Source organism: Gavialis gangeticus, unplaced genomic scaffold (assembly GCF_001723915.1).
Source record: "Gavialis gangeticus isolate Ggan-Ray unplaced genomic scaffold, GavGan_comp1, whole genome shotgun sequence".
Taxonomy (NCBI): domain Eukaryota; kingdom Metazoa; phylum Chordata; order Crocodylia; family Gavialidae; genus Gavialis; species Gavialis gangeticus.
Window position 1 is genome coordinate 254,085,631 of NW_017729032.1, and position 23,582 is coordinate 254,109,212.

The window sequence follows — 23,582 nt, forward strand, 5'->3', positions numbered from 1 at the left end:
GCCTTCTGGGAAAGACCTCGTGGCTTGAAAGGAAAAAAACCTGAGGGGTGTCGAGCACAAACTCAACTGATTCCCCCTCCTTCCCCAGAACTTCCCTTGCCAGGGCACTGAGATCCAGATCAGCGCCAGCTCTTCTGGCACTGGAAGGCAGAGCACAGGCAGTGACACAGGGGTGGAATGCGCTGCTGTGCTGCCTCATCCCTTGTAGCGGGAGGTAAGAGGCTACGTCTGAGTTTGGTAGGGGGAGAAACTGCAGCTCTCCCGTTTCCAACCCCCCTTGCTCCCCTTCGTGCAGGCTGGCCAGTGTGGCCACCTGTCTTTCCACCCCACTTCATAATGTGTTTCTTCGTATGTAAACTGGAACCTCTAAGTGTGCTGTGCACCACGGATTAGATTTCTGGATGTTATGTAAATGTGTTTGTGTGTGTGGATAATATATTGAGAAGCTTTGGTGTGGTGGAAAGAATGAATGATGTATAAAAATATATATATATAAACTAAATTCCTATATATAGAATAGATCCTAGGCTACTACTAACCCCATCCAATATAAGCGTAAACTAATATGAAAAGCAGTTCTAAAATAAAAGCACCAAGTTCTCAGAAATCCCTGTTGCTAGTGTTGCAAGCGGGGAATCTGTCAAAGATCAGGGCTTCCAGCCATCGTGGTCTGACGCAGCGGTGCTGGCGAACACCAGCAGCTCAGAAACTGACCCCAAGGCAGAAATCAGGGAGCTGAAAAACTGCTGCCTTTCATGCATTTTCTCTGACCCTCCTGCAGAGCACAGGGATTGGAAGGGACCTCAGAGAATGCTGACAGGTCACTGGCCAGCCACACATGTCAGTCATGAAAGCACTCCTTCCCCCTCACCCCCCTCACTTTTCATTTTTTCCCTCCCCCACAGGAAATCCAGTATAGGCAAGTCGAATATTCGACCCTTGTCGAATATTTGACCCGCGCTGTTAATATTTGACTGGCACTGTTAATATTTGACTTCTGGTATTCAATTCGACAGCTATTAGACTCAACTTTCACTTTTCAAGGTTGAATATGTCGAATATTTGTTGAATCGAATTTTAAGTCGAAGCTTTGCACAGCCCTAGTTGTTAACACCTGTGGAATTGAGATAGACTAGCAGGAATCAGGTAGATTACAATGGGACATGAAGTCAATTGACTCCCTCAGCACTGTATGAATAGAAATGCCACAGCCACTCCCAGGCAGTTGGTTTAAAAGTTTGCATGGAGCAGGAATCAAAGGGAGGTACAACTGCACCACTGCAGCCCCTCTCGATCTGCCCCTGGATCTGTGGATCCTCCAACATAAAAAAGAAACAAAAGAAGGAAATCAATTGCAGAAGAATGAAACTGTGACCAGGACATTCACAAAGCCAGCAAATCTGCACATGGGCCTGATAATTCTGCAGATAGGCCAGGCAATGTGGCACAGCTGTCAGTCTCTCTGCATGACACATTCATAATTAGCACCCCACCCTCAGGGACACCGAATACCATATAATCTCCTAACGCAGCCAGTGACCCTTCCTAAGCAGGGTTGATTGGTGTTATTAGGAGATAACATCTGTGTGAAAACATATTGATGTGAAGCAGGAGAAAGAGTTCTTCCCTTCAGCATATGCAATAGGCAGAGACTCACTGCTCCAGTCTATAATGTAATAAAGCACAATTCAGAGGGTGCCGTATCATGTGGGCATCTTATAGCATATTACAATGAAATCAAGAGGATAATCGACAAACCTAACTCTATAAGCTAAACTTTCCATTATTATTTCCATGCCAAAGACAGAAAGGCTTAAAGGAATTATAAATATTGCAATGTCATATCAGTCTGAGCTGTATCTTGACAGAGAGCTCGCTTTTCAGGGCTTCATTAACCTTCACCGAAAGGAAACAAAAAGCAACAAAAGCCAAGTAAAACTCACATGAGGGAGGACATTGTTCCCAGTCTCCCTTACCAATCACTGGGGAGTTGAAGTAACAAGCAGTCACTCAATGCCATGAACCATACAATAAAGTAATGGGCTTGATTTCACCCACACACACTTTACACCAAGAAAACTACATTGCCATTGGTAAAGGAGAATCAGAATCAGTCTCTTACATTCGTAAAGCACCAATCCATCCCAAAATGTTTCCAGTTCAAAGGATCTTAGAAATGGCATATAATACAGGGAAGGTGTTCCTATATCTAAGGTATATATCATTCAGTAGCTGTGAAAGGGGATCTTTTAAAATATTACATCAGTTTAATGGCATCTGGTGAAGTAGATTGCCATCTACAAAAGTTTATGACACTCTGGTGCCACACTGTCCTGCCTTCTGCCCAACACAAGGAATGTAACTGGTACAAGTTTCATCTTGGAAGGATGAAAGGCTACATTAACACCTACTATCATAACATGCTGGTATTTCAGGAAGCCAAGGAGCTGGGTCCTCTTTCCTCACCACACACTCTGTAACTCCACTGTCTTTCCAGGAATCACTGCTGGATTGACACCAGTGAGAGATCAGAACAGTGTCAGAGCTTATGTGAGATAATAAAGGATACCTCCTTTTCAAGAATGGAAAACATCTGCTGATTTTTTTACTGTCTTTTTTACTTACATAGTATCATGCATTTCAATGAGTCTTAGATGGAAAATTCTGTAGTCATTTTACAGGCATCAGCTGATTTCTCAGCAGCATTTGACATGATTCTTTGTAATTTATATATACATGCAATAAAAAGTGTTGCTCTTTATAACTGACTGACTTGCCAAAGCATCACGCCTCCATTTATTTTAAAATAGCCTAGCAAGCTCTTAAATCCAACATTACCAAAAATCACTTCTGTGTATGATCTATTAGGTTGCTAATGGAGTCAAAGACAAAAAATGTCCACATAAACAGTGGCAAATATTGTGTAGAGAAACATTTGCTCACTTTCTGGGTGGCTTTTGGATTTTTTGGAAACACTGGAATTATAATTCATACAGATACTTCTCTGTGCTGTATTTGCCTGAAGTGAAGATGTGCAGTCTGTGGTTCACACCACTGGAAGAACTGCCATGAAATCACACTTTCACCACTGAGGAAAATGAAACATTTTGCAGTTTTGTCTCTGTGCTTTCAGAAATGTTCCCCTCTGGAAAAATAACAGGTAGTTGTTACAGGTGAAAATCATCACCTGGAATAAGTCTGCAGAACAACTGGCTGGCTGGAGTGTCTACAGTTCTCTCAGGCATGGGTGACTGGTGCCTCCTGAGCCTGGCAGGGGGCACAGTTTGTGGGCAGCAGTGTTGGCGGTGTCAGCATCAGGGTGGTGCGTGGCGACTGCCCACAGAAGCTGGCGGTGGCAGCAGTGGCCAATCTCAGGGAGGGCACGTGCCCCCCCTGTGGCTCCCCTACTAGTCTCCTAGGCTTGGAGGGGGGTGGGGAATGGGAGATAAGAGGGGCTCTGTGGGAAAGAGGAAAATTTATGTACTTACCATATTTGTAAATGAGCTTGAAAAACAATGGGGAAAAGATTTCATGAAGAAAACTGAAAGGTTTAGCTCAGTTCTCTTTCAGAATCCAGAATATAAAAACCTAGGAGGATTCTTAAGACAATCTTCTACAGCAGAGGTGTAAAACATATGGTCCCTTCTAGCCTAACAGGAAACTTGGGGCATGGCCTGCCACAGAATCCAGGGGCCTGGTAGACGTGGATATTGGTAGCAGGTACATAAGTGAAGGCTGTGCAAATATAGCCCTTGATCAACCTGCAGCCACATGGCTCACCACTGCTTATGCACCTCCACTGTGGCAACCACTCTCTGGCCTGCCATCACTTGCCCCACTGCCACTGCTATCTTGTGGTCCAAGCCAGTTCCAGCCCATGAGAGGTGCCATGCAACACCCCTATTCTGTAGCAAATGCATGGTCTACACCCCCTACAAAGATTCTTTGGGACAGATTCTGTTTACTTTTCGGATCCTATGCCGTGACCCTCAAAAAACACGACATAAGGAGGGAAAGGAACCCAAAGGTGGCTTTGAGATACTTTTGTATCTTATTTCATGAATTTTAGATGCAGCACAGTGCCACACTGGCCCTTAATGCAAGTTAGTGCAGCCCCAAAGAATGCTGAGTTGTATGCCAGCTTGGGTCTGTCCCAGTAGAGCAACTGTCATAAGCCCACCCAACTTCCTAAAAGCAGATGCCTTAGATACTGCAACAGAGTAACTTAGCCAGGAGCACGTTCATTTCTTGGTCTGCATTTTGAGGAAGACAGCAAAATAATTCTATTTTTGTGATGGGTGGGAGGAGAGGAGGAGAGAGCAAACATACCACAAAAGTATGTGCTTTCAGCAAGAAAACTATAGACTGGTGCATTACACAAAAAAGAACTACAGATGGTTGGGGATCTAGTTGGCCCTTTGTTGGCAAATGTTACCTCAGTCTTGGATGCTCCATAGAAATCCTTTGGACCGATCATACAAATGAAACTTTGGCAAATGAAAAGCAAATGGTAGAACTGGGGCAGCCTTGATCTCTGTTGCAGTCCCAGAAGACAGACTGCTGTGGCTCATACATACTCTCAATGCCTTTCCTAGGGCAAATAAAGAATGTCCCCCTCCATGCTGTCAGTTACAGGATCAGGGCGTAATTCCATATTCTGGTCCACATCCCTATGTAGTTGGCAACAATCTGGACTTGGAGGGAAAAGGAAATGTGCTAAGAAAAAAAACGCACAGTGCTTTAAATCTCTATAATTTAATGTTAGCTTTTTATGTACCCAACTTCAAAGCATTTTTTCACTTCTATTTAATCAAAATTAATCACTAGGATTACTATAGTAATTTATGTTGGAGATTATTGAAATGAGTGTTTTATTAAAATATGGTTTTATTAATAAAACACATTCTAGCTATGGCATCATACCAGGGTGTTATTAGAGACTATTGACTAGAGACTGGAAGTTAATCATAACAGTAAGTCTGCCAGACCCCTTCACAGAAACACACTTTGGTTCTGTTTCTCTTTTTCCTAGTTTACTAAGAAGCACTGGACTCAGTGAGATACACTGGCACATAAACACTCACACAGGTGAAACAGGAAAAAGGGGACAGGGAAACCAAATCTTAGCAATCTCCGTAACAGAGAAGAAAATGAGTACAATGACACTTACCAGCTTGATTAGTTGTAATGCTAACTGCTGCAAATTGCCTTGAGAGTGCACTCAGGTCAGATACCCCATTGACTGCATCGATCTCAAATGTGTAGTTGGTGTGCGCCAGAAGGTCTACTACTGTCACGGTGGTGTTGGTGAGACCAATTTGACGGGGCAAAAACCGCACATTACCACTACATGGCTCACAGAGATTGACAGTTCCCCCACATTTTTTGCAAATGATGTTGAAGGTGACATCTTTCCGGCCACCTGTGTCAAGGGGCCAACTCCAGTCAAGGATAACTGATGTTTCATTGATATTAGAGATAACATTTCTTGGTGCAGATGGAGGTCCTATAAAGGTAAATAAAAAAATAGATTAACAGGATGTTTGTTTCATCTGGTGCTCTTTCACTATACTTTTTTTTATCTGCCTTTTGGGCCTTCTGGGACATTCCACTGTATTGCAAACAAAGTCAGGGAGTGTGCCTAGAGTTGGTAATGGCCTCCAAGATACAAGTCAAGACTGGAGATGCTTTCTGAAACACACGTAAGAATTTATTGCTTTATTACAGACACATTATTCTGAAAATAGTGGTATTCATTTAAAAGGTCCACTCCCTTTCCCCTCTGAAATCTTACAGAAAACAGTAGGGAGGAACTAAAAACAAGAATACAGAAACCTAACTTGAGAAGCCTTATAGGTTGTCAAAAGCTTAACATGAGAGGTTGGGAGGGGGAAGCGTGCGGAACTGGTGCCACCTTAGTCGGGGGGGGCAAGTGCCCCCCCCGTGACCAGTCAGTGACCAGTGGGTGGGGGGGGAGGGGAAGTCCCCCATAGCCAATCTCACTGACAGTGCTCCCACTCCCCAGCCAGTGCTCACAGGCGGGGCACTGGTGCTCCTGCCTGTTGCCTGAGTAGCAAGCACGGCCAGTCAGGGGGTGCACAGGCACTCTCAGGGGGTGCATGTACACCCCTTACACATCGCCACTGGGGAGAAGGGTTGGAGTGGAATGTATTCTGCATGTGAAAAGCAAGGTGCTATCAGGGAAAAAAGCTCTGTTCACAGCTAAAGAACATAAACCAGGCAGAGGACTAAAAACAATCAGCCTTAAGCATAAGAATTCTACTCACTGGTGCAAGCCATGGATGGAGGGTCCTTCTCAGAGCGGAAGTAGTTCTTTTCACACCTGCAGTTCAGAGACCCTTCTTCATAGGTGGAGCTGTGAGGTGGGCATTTAGCACACTTCACATTGCCAGCAAAGGCTTTGTAGAATCCAGGTCGGCAAGCTGCAAAACAAGAGCAGCAGTTTGAAATCCCAAGGCACCAGATTCATTTTAGCATTTTGTCTGGGATATTGCCTTGGCATCTGTTTATATATACATTGTATTTTTGTGGATGATTATCATCTATAAAATATATACTTTTCTCCTAATAAGGGAGTTGATGATGATAAATTCTTAGTACAATGAAATCCTTTGTATGTAAACTTTGATTCATAATCTATTTGTTTGGATCACAAAACAGCATTAAAAAAGTAGTTTCTGCTCTGCATCATTAAAGGCTTACTCCCCCCCCCCACACACACACATGCTGGGTGTCAACTTCTGAAATCCTGTCTGTGTTGTATTGAAAGAGGCTAACCTTCTTTCTCTGGCTAGGGGCAGAAGTTACACATAAGCCAGTTTAAGTGATCAGAAACTGGTTTAAATCTGTAACAGAACAGAAGTTCAGTGTAGATAAACCAATTTCAAAACAGCTGAAGCTGTTTTAAGATAAACCTGATTGAATGTAATATCAGACTTAACTGATTTTGGTCAAACCGGTTTAGGAAACTTCTGTCCCAGACCCCTCTGGCAAAGGTTTGTTTACAGAAGCAAAATGATGTCAACCAATGTTCCATCCCCACCTTCTTTTGGCCAAAAATAAATACCCTGAAATAAGATGAAAGATCTTTTCTGTTTCTGAGAGAGAAGCCAGGCTCAACGAGCTCATTCTGATGCTGAAAGAATATCAGGGACTTCACCATGTGCACTACAACAATGACTTTTTGCATTAACACAGTCCTCTAGGAATGGTGCTTGAGCCTGTATGAGCTGCATCTGACATACTCCAGGTGGTGTTGTTTCATTAACATTGGCATGCTCCCCCTAATTCCCTCTTGTTGCATTTTATATCAACTCTGCAACACTTGCAGCAGAGAGAAAAGGCCTTAAATAAAATGTCATAGATATGAGGAAGTAAGTAAATAAGTAGTTTATAAAATCCCCATGCAGGAAAGTAACACCATTGACTTCTTTCTGGTAAAAAGACCTTGCTGTCTAGGGGCATTGTTCTGCTGGACACTTAGCACACGTTTTATTTAGATTGTAGTAAGTGTTACTGTGCCATATTAAAAGTTCAAACTTGTTTTGAGTAGTCGCACGGTAATGCTTGCTGTGACCTCTGACGTGATCTCTTATGCACAACTTGCTGACTGATGGTCTCAGCCCCGACGCCACACCAGAACCAGTTCAAGACAAGCTGGACTGAAAATCAGAAAGCTGTGCTCATATTATCTCACGGAGCAGTCCCACGACAGCTGAACATGATACTTAATATGATCTGGAGATGCTTCTCCTGCAAAACTCCTGTTTTTGCTATAATACAATCATACCTAGTACGTGTTTTTCTGTTTGGACATGCTAACACTCATGTCTAAAATGACATAAACACATCCTAACTGCAATGTGTGACATGGTCCATGTGAGAAAAAGATCCACAGATAACAAGCACCAAATTCTCCTGTTCAACTGATACTCCTCTCTCTGAGAAATACAAGTCTCTCAAAATTGGTTTGAACAAATACAGCTGTCCTGGTGAACTTCTGCCATATTACAGATATGCAGATATATAATGATGACACACCATAAAAGCAGCAACAATACAGTAGAGTTCATACATCTTAGAACATGTTAACTGTTAATTTTTGTTCTATCATGGTCCATACTAATATTGGCCATGTACAGATTTTATAGGAAACACCCTGCTATCTTCTAACTGATCTGTGGTAAGAGGGAGCTATGTAAAATATTCACAGAGCACTTACAGGCCTCTCCTTCACTTGAGACAGAGCTCTACTTCACTCATACAGCCAAGATCAGCTTGAGGGTATCCTGAAGTGTCTACGATTTAAAAGTTCACCTGTACCTGGAATAGGGCTTTATCATCAGTATTCTCCTGAATTTCAGCTTTGCAAGTGGTAGATGACCATCACATAAGTGTAACATCCCATGCAGGATAAAAATAATGGGATCTTTTTAGAGATCAGCCACATACTGCCCAAAAAGAAAACAAAATGCATGCAAAGGAAACCAACTCTTCACTTGTTAGTTGGAAAAAGATACTGAATAATTGTCCCAATAGTTTTGTGAGGGTGGGCGAGAGAGAGAGAGTTGTTGGGGTACAAAAAATGAATTCACTGGTTACTTTCTGATGCTGCATGTCAAGATAGTTTCTTGACACGTTGTAGTTAGATGATTAGATGAATATGTTTGTCAGTTTTGGGTGCCAAACACCTGAATGAAACAACTGAAAATAGTAATAATTAAAAAAAAATCTGGGCAAATATCCAGCTCAGAAACTTTTTAAAATAGAATCTCACAGAACACTACAAACAAGTTAAGAAATATGACATGTTTCTCAGGAAACATCCTGGTCACCATTTAGTACTCCACAGACTTTGCAAATAAAGCCTGACTGACTGCAGCTGCCACAGCTTAATTTTGTTGTTAAACTATCCCAGAAAGACCTCATATTGAAAGATCTTCCCGGCTAGCATTACAAACAAGCCTGTACTTAAGTCACTGATGTGGAGGCCACCAAGCATTTTAGGAAAATATGACCTGCAAAAATGACCTTGCAAGCTAGTGGAAGCCAACCTTTTTTGGCAGACGCAAAACAAATGGAGCCCTGCACCCTCTCAGTTCCCTTTCCCCTGCCTGATCTGATGCCCTGCTTGCTTCTGCCTGCCCGGTGGTCCCTTCCTGGTCTGGTTTCTGCTTCATGCTCTACCTGCCACTAGGCCTCCCTGATCTGCCATGTGTCACATGCAGAGGCTGCCCATGCCATATACCTGCCACAGTTTGGCCACACACTTTTACCAGTATAAGTGAACAGAATTTGGTTTAGACCCATAATAGAACAGAAGTTTGACACACATAAGCTGGTTTTAAAATGTCGAAGATTTACTGCCCCCCCCCGATGAATGTATGTCCTGTTCACTACTGATATAAGCTACACTGTTTACAGAAAACCATATCACTTAGATTGGTTCTGCCTCAGGCTTTTTGAATGTCTGTACCTAGCCTATGAGTTCACAGAACCTTATATCAATAACTGCATCTGCATGGACTGACAGTCCTTTGTCCCCTCTGGCCATGGCTTCTTGTGTTTTTTTGTTGTTTGTCTGTTTTTTTCATTTCACTGAAGTATCAGACTTCAGTCCCCTTCCCCAATAAGGCTCCATGGACAAAAATGTCAGTGTCACAGTAACCTGGTGGGTTTTGCTTCCTGTCATCAAATTACCCTGCTATGTCTTGGCATAAAAGGGCTTCTGGCAGTCCATTATTAAAAATTCAAAACCAACAGAGAACTGGTTTTAATGCTAACTTCAGAAGTGCTAGCCAGAGTACATGCCTCAAACAATCAAAATGACACTGCATTTTTGATACATAGGCTGCATCTACACAAGACGCTGACTTCATAGTAGCCGGTGACTGCTCTGCAGTAGTCACAAGCTACTGCGCAGTCATTCAGCGATGCTACTGTGCAGTAACTCTGGTTACTGGGCAGTCATTTAGTGTTTGTTTACACAAGTACTAAATGACTGCGCAGTAACCACTGCACAGACAGTGTCTCGTGTAGACATGGCCCCGGTATTCATTCCCTAGAAGTCTTCCTTTCAGTTTAACCCTTGTGAGACTGCAGAATAGGCTTAATATTAAAAAGTACATTTGGCTAGATGAATAGAAAAAGTTATACTTCCTTTAATATAGTGATACTCAATTCCTATCTTAGCAGTGATGAGCTTCAAAGGTTAAGACTCTAAAAAGTAAAATCTACATCATGCAGTCAACCCATCCATCTCCTCTTCCTAGACATAACAGCAACTGCCTTTCAAAAATACTTTATTCATAATATCAATGCAATTCATACTATGCTCACAGGCAGCTGCTGGGGTGGAATTTACAATATGATATATTTTATTATGGGAATTGCCAAAGCGGCTATTACTACAGCATCTGTACAACAGCTTATATGACAATAGTACATAAGCTTATGTGAAAGGTAAGCATAATTTTTACTTGGAGGGAGAAGGACAGAGGGAAACAAGGCGCAAAGCTGCTCTGTTAATATGCTTCTTCCTTTGGATGCCTCTGAGGAAAGCCTGTAGACTTCATTTAAGAAAGGAAGAGAGAAAAAGGAAGCAGCATAGGGCTGGAAACATCCTAATAAGCCTAGATTAGACTTTTTACCCCTCTGGGGCAAGAATTTCATTGTCTTTCTGCTTTCTGTATCACTAAGCTACTGTAGTATGAAGCAAGCACTCAGGGGGGAAAGGAGCTGGTTAGAGCCCTGGTGTCCCAGCATGCCCTAGGAGAAGGATTCCGATTTGTTTCTTCCCCTTGGGTTGCCTTGCACTTTCTGTCCTTGTGTGTCAGACTAATTTAAGATTATGCAGTGCTGCAAGCCAAAGGAGAAAAAACTGCAATTATACTGAAAATTAAAACATGGAAAGGGATGGCACAAAGAAGCGGTCACTTTTTTTTGTCAGTTGTTTTACGTACAAGTAGGAAAACTGAAACCATCATTATGAGAGTGGTTCAGTTTCATGGCTAAGAAGGGCTGGGTTTCTTATTTTGAAGGAGCAGTATTGAGCTTCTTGAGGCAGGTAGAAAACAAAAAAGCACTGATACATTCACCGTCACAATATTTTTAAGTTTAAATATGGAGAATAGCTGTGAACAGCATTTGCATTTGCTTTAAATGCACTTTTATGGTTAAGGTTTACTTTTCACTGCCTCTCTTTCTACTACTACTACTACTACTGCTTTCACTTAAAATTAGAGATAAGAAATAGGTTATCCTTCCTTTGGCTGAATTACTGAAAAACTGCAGCTTTCATGGAAGCTTTACTCAAAAAAAAAAAAAAAAAAGAAAAGATATTGGCCAATTCTGAAAGGTTTTAATCTTGAACTTTCAGTCTAGATTGAAAGGATGCTGTTGTGTCTGAAAAGGGGGACTGCTTCTAGCTGTTGCAAAAGAGACTGAAGCTCAGGTGCAACCAGCTCCTGCTCCCTATGTTACTCAGCTGAACTTCTTCCCTTTGTTCCCCCTTCCTCCCCAAGGGACACAACAGAAGGTGATCATAGAGCAGTCACACTGTTTGGGGCAAGGTCATTCTTCTCTGAATCCTAAAAGTTGTTCCATCATCATTACCAATCAATAAAGGAGTACCCCTCGCTGAGGCCTATGTAGAGAAATGCTGCCTTTAGACCACCCAACTGCAGGGCTTCAAGGAAGGGTTATTGCAAGCTCTCCAGGATTAATTACTCCTTTGATTAACTAGACAGGAGTACTAACCTGATTGCATCAACTCTGAAGCAGAAGCATTACAGGAAGAAGAAAACACAATAAGTTAGAGTGAGAAAGGTCTGAACACAGTGAAAATGAGGGAAGTAGGTTTTGTGAGTGACTAAGGAGATGGATAATGGCAATAAATATATAATACGACTGGGAATTTCAGAAGTGCAAGGTGCCCAACTACACCTGACATTCAGTAGTAGACCCCTGTGACAATTCCTGCTAAAGCATTAATTAAAAAGGCCCTAGAATATGCAGGTTGTTTTTATTTTTCTTGCCTTAGTGTAAAATCAATGAATTTCCTGAAGCTACTCTTGATTTACTCCCATCAGACCAAGTATTGTTTCAAGATGACAGTACTGTCTCATTACTGTAGAGCAACAGGTTTCCTTATGCCATAATTAATATGTCTGACTTAGCCAGGGCCAGTATGAGGAAAATTACCTTTGTGAAAGGAAAACAAATGCGTTTAGCAAGTCATGGTAGTTACTACTGAAAAAAGGGACAGTCTCTTCAACAGCAAAGCAAATTTTACCTCCATTTGACTAATGTGTTTGACTTAGAGAGGAAAATATGGTCCTAATTAAGGGTTAAATGGTTCATTTCAATCTGAATTAATTTTAAATTAAAAAATAAAGCTGTTGGTAAATAAAGGTCTTTTAGTATTCAGACTTTCAGCCCCCTATACACACAGCAATATCACCAATTCCCAGTGGTAAACACAATCTAATGACCTGAACCAGCACTGACTAAACAGATGATTTCCTGGCCCTGCTATTCCAGGCTTGACAGGGCCCATTTGCCAGTACAAGGTCAAAGCAACTGTTTATTCGCAAAATGAGCTGCACTCCATGATCCTACAGGAACCCCATTCTTTGCACTTTGAATAGAAGTACAATGCTTTGAAGGAAGGCTGAAGCATTTCAATGCACTGAAAGTGGATATATGCAGTTGTTAAACACCGTGTGCAAAGGGCAGCATTTACAATGTGATGGAGTGTTTCCCTCCTTTGTTCATCTACTGTTCAATCTAAAAGCCTAAGGGCAAAATGCCACCATGGCATTAAAACGCAACATTTAGAAAATAAGGGGATTCAATCATAAACCAGTGTGGCTCATAGATAACAACATTCCACCCCATTGCCCCCCCATGCTTTAACAAGACAGGTGTCAGTGGCCCTGGAATACATCTCACGTCTCTTTCCTCTACAAAGAGAATGCTAAAGCGCCCCCCTGAGCGGACCGTGTTATGGAAGCCTTTCAAACTACTCCAGCTTTCATCTAAGGAAAGGATGTGCTCAGACTAGCAGCCATGGAGATCTTTGCACCAGACCTGTAGCCAGAGGACAGCACATGTTTGCTGAGCAGTGAATGCTACAGAGCAGTTTGCCTTGACTCGGAGGTAGAAACTTAAACCTTTGGCATGTCCTTTTAAAACTATCTCTGGAATAATGCCTGTCAATATAAACTCCACAGACAAAAAAATGTTGGCTTAAGCAGTGGATTTCAAGTATTAGGAAAAAAATACGGGACAATGGAGGGCATTACCAGTATGAGCAGAGAGGTAGATAGCTGTGTTAGTCTGAAGCCAGTCCCAAGGCAGGTTAGATTTGCATTTACAGACTAATTAAATCAGGCTTTATTTGCATTAAATGTCCCTTCTGTTTTTCTCCATTCCTTCCATTTTTCCCCAGTTTTTGATAAGCAAGCAAACCTAAATCTGAAACCATGTATTAACAAAGATGATCTGGTTTGTTTCACACTTGGGTCACACAGTTATATATTTGCTCCTTTGAGACATGATTGTGATATATTTAAAAATTAAACATATATTAAAACATTAAGCCTCTGTGCTGAACACATAAAGACAAGAAAATTCAATGTGAAGGTGGACATTCTATCCTTAGCCACCCAGTTATGAGTGGATGAATGTAATTCATTACACCAAACTGAAAATGTGTAGTTTCTCATTCCTCACATTCTATTGTGGGATCTCTCACATCATAGAACAATGCATTATAATGTAGATTTCCTGATAAAATCCCTCAATGCTAAGAAGGTTCTTTGGATAAATCTGATATCTTTTATTAGACCAACTCAAATACTTGGAAAAATTCTTCTTTGCAAGCTTTTGGGTAAAAATACCCTTTGCCAGGCTGAGGAAGCATCTGCAGTTGGTCTGTGCTCTTCCTGGATGGAATAGTAAAGAAACCAGAAGCCAGCATGCAAGCAAGATGGCCATAAGAAACACTTTTCATTATCTCCCATTGTAAAGTACAGTAGGAAAAGAAATAGACACACATGGGTGCAAAGACATATTCATACTCCTGAATCCCTTAGTATCCTCTTACGTACCCAGCACAAACAAACTGTGGGGCTATAAGCTTACCCTGGAACTCATTGAGGCTTTTATTCAATCTGCTCTCCTATTGAACTCAACAGGAATTTTCTGGAGAAAAGTCTTAATAAACATCCAACAAACACTTACTGTCTTGAGTAAGGAAACAAGTTTCAATTTAAGTGGAATTTGTAGATAGTGACAGCTGGATGTCATCAGTGGACTGCAAATATCCCACTCAGGTCTCTCATGTAACTACACAGGTGGGGGAGCAGGCAAATATCATAATATGGCTTCAATGGCTCCCCAAGTTTAGAACTCTTGGTGTAGGGGAACAAAAGATTCCAGCTACCGTATTCAGATACAAAAGAGAACAATGGATGTGCCTTCTCTCTAGACTGCAGTGTAGTGCTCCAGTACCCAAGATAGTTTTAAACAAGCTAGGTCGGGTACCAGAAGTAGTCTAGTTACAGAGGAGGGAGCTCTACATAGTCTAATTTTAACCTCCAAAGTAACTCCAGTCTCTCCTACTGGGTTTTGTAGGCAAGTCAATGCAGTATCAAAAGCTCCTGACAGATCTAAAACAGAACCAGTGCAGATGTCCGTTGCTGAGACGAAATCAGAATAATTTCTATCCCATCACCAGAGCTCGAACCTTTTTGACCAGGGTCAAGGGTCCAAAGACTCAGGCATTTATCAGTTGCCTTGCCACAATCATTTTCAAAGTAAGAGCCAGATACTAGCTGAGAAGTAGTTGCACTCTCAATAACAAGAGTTTCTTGAGCATAGGTCATACAGAGGCTTCTTCAGTAGCTCCTGGCACCTAGCCTCAATTTACTGCACAGAAAACTTGAATATATCAATCAACAGTGGACCTATTACTTCCTCCTGGCCTACAGAGGTTAAGAGTTCAGCTCAAGCTGGGGAATGAAACTTCCAGCAGGTCCCTAACTTCCGAGCTCCACTGACTAAAATGGAAGCAGCTAGTGTTCTGCTTCTAAAGCATGAAATAGTTCAAATGGACACCAATCCATTTAATTTACAAAGTAAAGAGAAAATTCAACATAGTGAGAAATACTCAGGTCTAATACTGAGCAGAGATGTCTCTGTATTTAATCTTTACTCAGGTCTGAAATGAACTCTAGATCTAGAGTGAGCTCAGCCTTCTGACAGGAGCTTACAACAAAGTGGAATATTCTCTAGTTGAAATGTCAGCTACGAAACTCAAGGATCTAGAAAGATGATTTGCTGCATTGGACAATGAAATCACTATCCCTGTCTTCCTGGGTGATTCCAGTTCCTTCATGATAAAATATCTGATCCTTTCAATGAGAAATTCTACAATGAAGTGTGATGTCCTATGCACAAATATTGATGCTATTCTTTAACAATAAAGTTCTGAGCATTGGGAAGCATATTATGTCTGGCTGAATTTGGGGACAAGAGTGAAAAAAAATCACAGTTTCATTTCCTACCACTGTACCTATGAAAAGGGAAATGTAATGTACATGCCAAGCATTATGTAAATATATCTATTTTGGAGCTTTCTAAAATAATAAGATTTTTTCCTCATTATTTCCTTTTTCTATTTTCATTTCTAGTTTTGCATTATATAAAAATATACCATTCAAATGATTTGTACAGTTTTAGTTTATAAAAAGTTGTGGATTTTAGCTCTATGATATAAGTATGTTACCTTTTTTATCCCAGGAAATAAGAATCTCAGGATATTTTTCTTACTTCTACACTCCCCCTCCACCAAACTATACCCCTGCTGTAGTAACTGATCTTATATTCCTTGCCTATACAAAACCTGACCTAGCACAGTAATTTAGAATCAAGCATTCTGAGTTGACAAAAACTATTTTCTTATTTTCTTCAGATTTTGCTACAAATAAAATAAATTATTAGTCAAAAATTTAGTAAAGCTGTTTTCTGACCACAATGTGCATATCCCAATGAGCGTGCACATGTACGGACACGTGCTTCCTGCAGTACAAAGAGCAGCTGCACATATAGGAACAGCTATTATTTGTCTCTGGGCATGCCCCTGCACACACACCCTGGCACATGGCAAAGTGACCCGGGTGGCATGGGGGCTCTGCAATGGAGCCTCCGTGCTAAGGCACAAGGAGACAGGGGAGCAGCCAGCCCAGGACTGCCTGCTCCCCCATCTCGAGGCATACTGAGCCCCAGCCAGCCAGGGAGCAACTGACTGGGGTGTAGGGTATCTCAGCATGGGGGCTCCACGTGCTGCTCCCCAGCTGGCCAGGAGACAGGGTGCCTCAGTGCAAGGGATGGCTAGTACAGGGGATGTGCCCTAGCCAGCTCCTCCCTGCAGTACATGCAGCAGCGGGACACGCAGGCAGGAGCATGCATGGTGGCACAAAATAGTGGCACAAATTTGTGCTGGTACTATTTGTGCTACTGCAAAGGTATGCCCCTGCTCATGTGGATGTGGCCAATGTGTTTTTTATGGATGAGTTGGTTATATAGGAGAAACAGATTTTAGAGTGGCAATATTTCCAGAATATTTTGTTTAATTTTCATAGATGACACAACTTCTGAAGCTAAACGTGAGCTGTTCTGATTTGTGGTGTATGGCAAATCACTAATTCTTAATTCTTATCTACAGATCTCTATATTGAGCCTATTGAGTTAAATGAAAGCACTTGAATGGACTAAAGTGTTGTGCACCACAAAGCAAGAAGAGATGAGAATGAGATGCCTTATATTGAGTCTGCACCAAGGGGTTCTGCGCTAACAGCTATGGGGAGTGTAAGTGTATCTTGAATTCCTGGTTCACTTGTAAAAACTTTGTATTACAATGTTAAACTGTGACCATTTAACAAGGCGATGCACATCACTCTGTAACAATAACATATCATGCTCACCATTTATCCTCCTTCCTCCCCCCGCAACTTCTTTCCAGAAAACTGAACTGTCACTAACTATGCTGCAGAGATTCTGTACAGCAACATCTAAATGCCTCTACAAAAAAAAAAAAAAATCCTAGAATGAGCACTTTTCATATTTTACACTTGAAAAGTGCTGTTAGTGGAAACAACATATTCAGTAGTATTTAATCTTACCCATGAGTAAATTTCTGCGTTTTACTTCCCACTTCATATTTTACAGTGATCTGTGACCTTAACGTATTTTAATCAGATGCTTTTTAAATTGGCTTTACTCCAAGGTCAAGTTATTCAGCAGAAACAATTCCTTTCTTTGTTTAATAACTGCTACTGGCAGACTTATTAATTATAAGTACATAAGAGATATCTTTATCCCGAGGGAATAACAGGGCACCTTTCACTTGTAGCTTCATATTATCCTTTGCAGGCTTCTGTATCTCTTTTTTTGAAGTGCATTATGGCAACGACTGTTAGTGGCAATGCTCTCAAAAGGCACACTGTTAAAGACAAATGGGTCTAAAAGTGTAAAAGGTGTTTTGAGTTGCAATAGACAAACAAAAGCTTCACACCAAAAGGCAGCCAATGTTTCAACTCACTTCCAGCCACTCTTTTCCAGAATATTTAAATGGTTTGCTATTAGGAGGAGAATTAGACACTTCTCTCTTGATTAAATAAAAACTACATAGGCATGTGCTTAGTTTTATTCCTGCTGAGGAAAGCAGGTAAGCACCTGTTCAAAAGCCACTAATTTCCATGGGACTTAGTAAATAGATTTTCACATGTCTGCTTCAGGTTTCCCCTTGAATTGGATGCTGTTCTGAATTAGGGCCTGTGGATCCTTTAAAAGGAGCCTAAACCGTGAGTTTGTGAACACGAGAATAGGTTGATCTTATTCCATGCTGTGGAATGAAAAGCAACTTCTAAATCCAAGACACATTTTCTAAAGAGTAAAAAGAAAAAGAAAAAAAGACTTTCATTTATAAAATCAATCACCATCTGTCACTCATGAACACAAAGAAAGTTCAGAGATTTAGATGCACTGTTGGCAATCCTAAAGGTCAAGAATTTCATTTTAAAAAAAAAAAATAGTTAAAATATGATTCCTGGAAGACAAATTTGCTAAAGGTTCTCAACAGCTTCAAAATATATGGGTATTTGAAATAACATAGGTATATGTGCACACTAAGAATATACACAACATGCCATAAGGACTTCAAATGTATGAAATATCAAAGTGCCATCGTGACTCAGGCTTTCTGTTGCCTTCCATCTGTATGTCAGTTTTGCTAATGAGTCATTGTTAACCTCATTGGTGCTGAGGCATCCTTCTACACAGTATGCATGCACAAGAATATATTGCCTTGAAGCTCCATAAAATCTGTGGGTAATGGAGATATGCCCTCAGCTATTCCCCTCTATTTGAGAAGGTGAGTCAAAGGGGCTTGTACTAATCCTCCTGGGCTACATTTCACAATATGAGGAAAAAAAAAAAAAGGTTGGTGTTGAGGCTGCATGGATATCTCACAGAATTATTTAAGGCAACCTTTATCACCCATCTCCTGTACACATTCTAAGCAAGGCTAGGCTATTCATTGCAGTAATTCTCTTAGGAATAGAGAAATTGCCATAGTGGTTCAGACCTAGGGACTGTCTAGTCTAGTATCCTGTATTTTACACTGGTAAGTATCTGAGGCAGGTCTGTCCTTCAGCCTTGTGTCTATCAGCTAGAGCTGACTTACATCCCGAGCTTGAGGTTCAATATCCCTTCTAATATTTGCATCACAGCTATGTACAGCAGTTTGGAATATTCTTGTTATCCATGTAAACTAGCCAGTTCTTTTTTGATGCCTGCTACATTTTTGGACATAATGACTGCCTGTGGCATTGAGTTCCACAGAGCAAAACTTCCTGTAGAGTAAAAAATGTATTGCCCTCCATCAGTTTACAACTTTCCACCTTTTAATTACTAAATGCCCCCTTGTTCTCACATGATTAGACAGAAAGAATAGATGCTCCTGAATTGCCTTCTCTCAGCCAATCATTATTTTACCTTCTATCACACCCCTTCCTATTCATGTTTTTACAAGCACATACTTGCCAAGTCCTCTTCATATGACAGCTTCCTTTTCCTTTGATTATTTTCATCCACTCTTGCAATTTTGCAATACTGTTACTTTGTATTAGGTGAACAATTCTGCGCTCAGTATTTTGAGTGAGCTTGCACTACGGGTATATATATAAAAACAATATTTTCTATATTAATCCATCACATTGCCTAGTATCGAACATCATCTTGTTTTTAAATCATTTAAGTACTTTAAGCAGATTTTCTCATTTTACTATCTACAATAATGCACAACCTTTCAGACCAGAAACTTTTAAAATATACAAATGGTTACATTTTCCCTCTGATAGTCATTACTTTGCATTTATTGACATTTATTTTTGTTTCAAAGCTTTTTACCTACAGTTATAAGAGGCAGGTGGCAATTATTGTTTTTACTTTGCAACTGTGGAAAATGAGGTAGAATGTAAATAATCGTCCAAGTCAGCACAGAGATAGGAGACAATTTCTGGTGCCCTGACAACAAGTCTTGTGCTCTATTCAAAAACCTGTTTGGTGACTAAGTTCAGGAGGATCTCAGTCTGGCTTTCAGCTGACATATATCCACTCCTATCATCAGAATGTATTAGTACATTTGTTTATAGTTTCCACCGAGCAGTCAAGTTAATTTCAGGTCAAGGTATTGGCACACTGAATGATTAGTGTTATGTTGTGTTGGCCCATCTTGTACACATATGTTTTATATGTATAAAAGAGGGTTACAGTTCCTGGCCCTGATAATCTGGCACCTTTGATAAGCATTATATTCACATAAAGGGGGAAATATTTCAGTTCTTGAGATTAAGGCATTATTGCATGGTCAACAGCTGGGATTTCTGCAATACCTAATATCATGAGGCAGGTCCTTCTCCAGAACTTCAGAAAAGAAGCTGAAAGTTCTCTAATGGCTACACTTGGATCTTCCAGTTTATCTCCTGGAGGTGGAGGTATTACAAAAGACAGTTATGGTTAATTTTCTCATGTTCCTCATCAATTTTACAACTTTCATTTTCCAAACACAACCACAAGAAGCAACATATGGTACAAAGAATTTGAGAGATTTTAATTTTAATCTGTAGGTGTTGAAGGTTGCTGCTTTCTCTTGTTCACCTTAAAGTTGTTTAAATGTTATATTGCTTAAAGCACTGATATTTACAGAGGCTAAAAGCTAATATCATAGGATTTGCTGCAACTAAAGATAGGTATTGCACACCTTACTATTAGTTACAGTAGTAACTGATCAACACTATGCTGTGTCTTGGAGTCACAAATGGAGCCAATATCAAGATTGATTGAGAGAGAGATATGTTTAAATGATGCTGCTCTGTCCAAAGCTCTGAGAAATCCAGATTAGAAGAAAATGTTACAATATGGTTGTTCAGTATAATAACTCCTGTAAGTACAATTGAGATGTATTTTGATTAATAAAATACTTTTAAGTTATGCCAGAATATCAAGAAAATTTCGGTGCATAGCTAGATTTCCAACAGACATTTCATACTTCTTTTGATGCAGTTTAATGTCTTCCAGGAGACACCTGCCCCCCCCTCAAATGCTTAATATCTGTTACCAAACTGAACAGAAAAGAACTATTCAGCTGGTGTTTTCTCAACAGAATGATCAAACCAGTTTCCTTGAACGAGAGAAGCTATATGGTCCCTAAGATCCAACAACGACCAATGATTAAACCAGCTAATGAAGGAGAACTATAGTCATTCCCAACCATTAAGACCATATTCATGAGGCTAACAGACAATGCTGAAATGAACCACTTAAGAGGGGAGGACCCCACACCAGTTTTTGCTTGCACAGAAAAATGTTTCCAAATCCTTTCTATAGCAGCTATGAAAAAAAGCATTCCTTCATGAATCCTCCACTTTCCCACCCCAGGAACTTTCTATACACTCCCAAAGATTCACAAGGTTGACACCCTAACAGAATCATCATACACAGCTGTGAAACCCTTACTGAAGAACTGTCAGGATTCATAGAAGCTATCCTAAAACCACTTGCTATTCCTAGCACACTTGTCACTCAAGTTTTCTACACAATAGACTTCATCAACAAGAACTGGAACATCAACCAGCACCACAAGAAGGCCATACTTACAACCATGGATATCACTAGCCTGTACACTAATATTCCATGAAAGCACAGCTGCAGTTCTGAAATATACAGAGGAGAATGGGCTACACTCACATCTGCAACCACAAAATATTGTACAAATCATCCATGTCATCCACACCCATAACTTAACTTTCAATACCCGACACTGCCTCCAAACCATGGGCACAGCTATGGGCACATGTATTACTCCCCAATATTCCAAACTCTTCATGAGCCTCCTGGAAGAGGATTTTTTGGAAAACTGCACTAGCAAACCTGCACTGTACCTGAGATACAAAGATTATATTTTTCATCATCTGAACTGAACCCCTAAACATGCTTATTCATGTCTACCACAGGTTCAACAACTACTATGCTTCAATCAAATTAGCTATTCTCAACCTTTCCTATAAGGCAGAATAAACTCTAATGAATACACAAACAAACAAATTTTCCCTGGAATACTCCTATACTGACATCAGCTCTCTAGATGCTGTGATTTATATCTGGGATGGTCCTGTACAAACCACTACATACAAAAAAAACCCATGGACCACCATACTTATGTCCACAAAATCAGCAATCATCTTAAATACAGCAAGAAAAGAGTAATCTACACCAGGCCCTCAGGTACTACTGCATATACTTTAAGGAGAACAATCACATTGCCCACCTAACCAACCTGCAAATACTTTTACTCAGAGTGGCACCCTACACACCACTATGTATAGAAAACCTATTGACCTATGCTCACGAGCAGTCATCAAAAGCACACCAAAAAGCTGTAATCAATAGCCAGGCCCTCAGATACCACTGAATCTGCACTGAAGCGTGATGCTCACCTGATGTTCACCTGACCAATCTAAAATCTGCCTTTATACAATAAGGACACTCCAGCACAGAATCAAACCATACATCTGAAAGAACTATTCAAATACCCCACAGTAATCTGCTACAATATAAAACGAAAACTTGCTGCAACCACATGCCCCTGGTGGCTACCCACCATCCCACACTAGAATCAAATGGAAGAACCACCAAACTACTATGGACTATACTCAACAAAGATTGGACACTGAGAGAAACATTCCTAGCCCCTCTACTCCTAGCATTCAAACAACTCCCTAACCTTGCCCAATTGATCATCAGAAGCAAGCTCGCCATGGCCCAATAGACACCACATGGGATACAGCCTTACCTTGGCAAGAAATGTTTAACTTGTCAGGACATCTCTACTGCCACTACTACCCATGACTTTGATATGCTTGATCCAGTGTGCCAAGTGCTCTCATGGCCACTGTGTAGGTGAAACTGAACAAAAACTATGCACCAGAATAAACTCTCATAGAAAAAAAGATGAAGGAGAGAACACACATGAACCCCACCTATTAGAAGTATATTTCTCACACAACAACCATTTTGTCTCCGACCTCACTATCCTCATATTGAAGAGAATCTACCCAACACCTTTAATTTGGGAACAAAAATTCATAAGCTGGCTGGACACTGATAACCAAGGACTATTGGTTTTATGGCACATTATATTTTACCTGATTCCTCAATTATTTCCATACATGAAAGGTGAGAATGACCCCCTCTCTTTTGATCTCTCTGTAAGCAGCTTCTTTTCTTCTGTTAGCTGTCTGTTTGTTGCCCCTGGGAATTTCAATCACCCTCTCCCAGTGCTGTTCTTTACTATGCTCTGCCTGGCTCCTCAGGTGCTGACAGATGTGCAACTCCCTGCTGTAACTCATGGAGCTTCACAAAAAGTGCTGTAAGTCAGAATGACCCCATGACCCAACAGGCATTTGTCAGGAGAGGAAGAGGGAGGAAATCAAGCTTGACTTTGGATCAGCCCAGCCCTGATCATGTGCAGGGGCTGAGAGACACTAATGAAGGCATTCCACTCTGGAGCACCTTCATCTGAACCCTCATTAGATGTGGGTTAATTTGTTGTGCGATCGGCAATTTTAAAGCACTCTGCAGCCATGTGCTTCTGTCAGGGCATGGCTGTAGAGTGTTTTCAGGGGGCCGATCACATGACATGTGCCATTTCTGTCACCATCTCCTCTGATCAGACCTGAGGAACAATGCTTTCTATTCAAAAGCTTGTCTAACTCCATCCCAACTATTCAGTGATAAAGGATATCACCCTAAGAAATCCCTGCCTCTCAGCATTTACTCAGCAAGGACAGTCCAGCAGAGAAACAGACTGTATCTTTGAAAGAGTTAGTCAAATATCCTGCAGTAATCTACTATAATACAAAAAGAAAACCCCAACTGATGCACACATCTGGTTGCCAACTACCAAGCAAGGAAATCAGTGGGACGTTTGATGACCC

At 40.9% G+C, this 23,582-nt stretch overlaps 1 protein-coding gene across 2 annotated transcripts in view; it reads right to left on the reverse strand.

Moving 5' to 3' along the window:
- EPHA3 (EPH receptor A3) overlaps positions 1-23,582 on the reverse strand; it is a 405,788-nt gene that overhangs the window by 141,434 nt on the left and 240,772 nt on the right. For both annotated transcript variants that reach the window (XM_019525737.1, XM_019525736.1), the window contains exons 4-5: positions 6,288-6,443; positions 5,171-5,506 (exon numbers count right to left, since the gene is read on the reverse strand). In XM_019525737.1, coding sequence (XP_019381282.1) covers positions 5,171-5,506; positions 6,288-6,443 — 492 coding nt within the window. The remainder of the gene's footprint in view (positions 1-5,170; positions 5,507-6,287; positions 6,444-23,582) is intronic.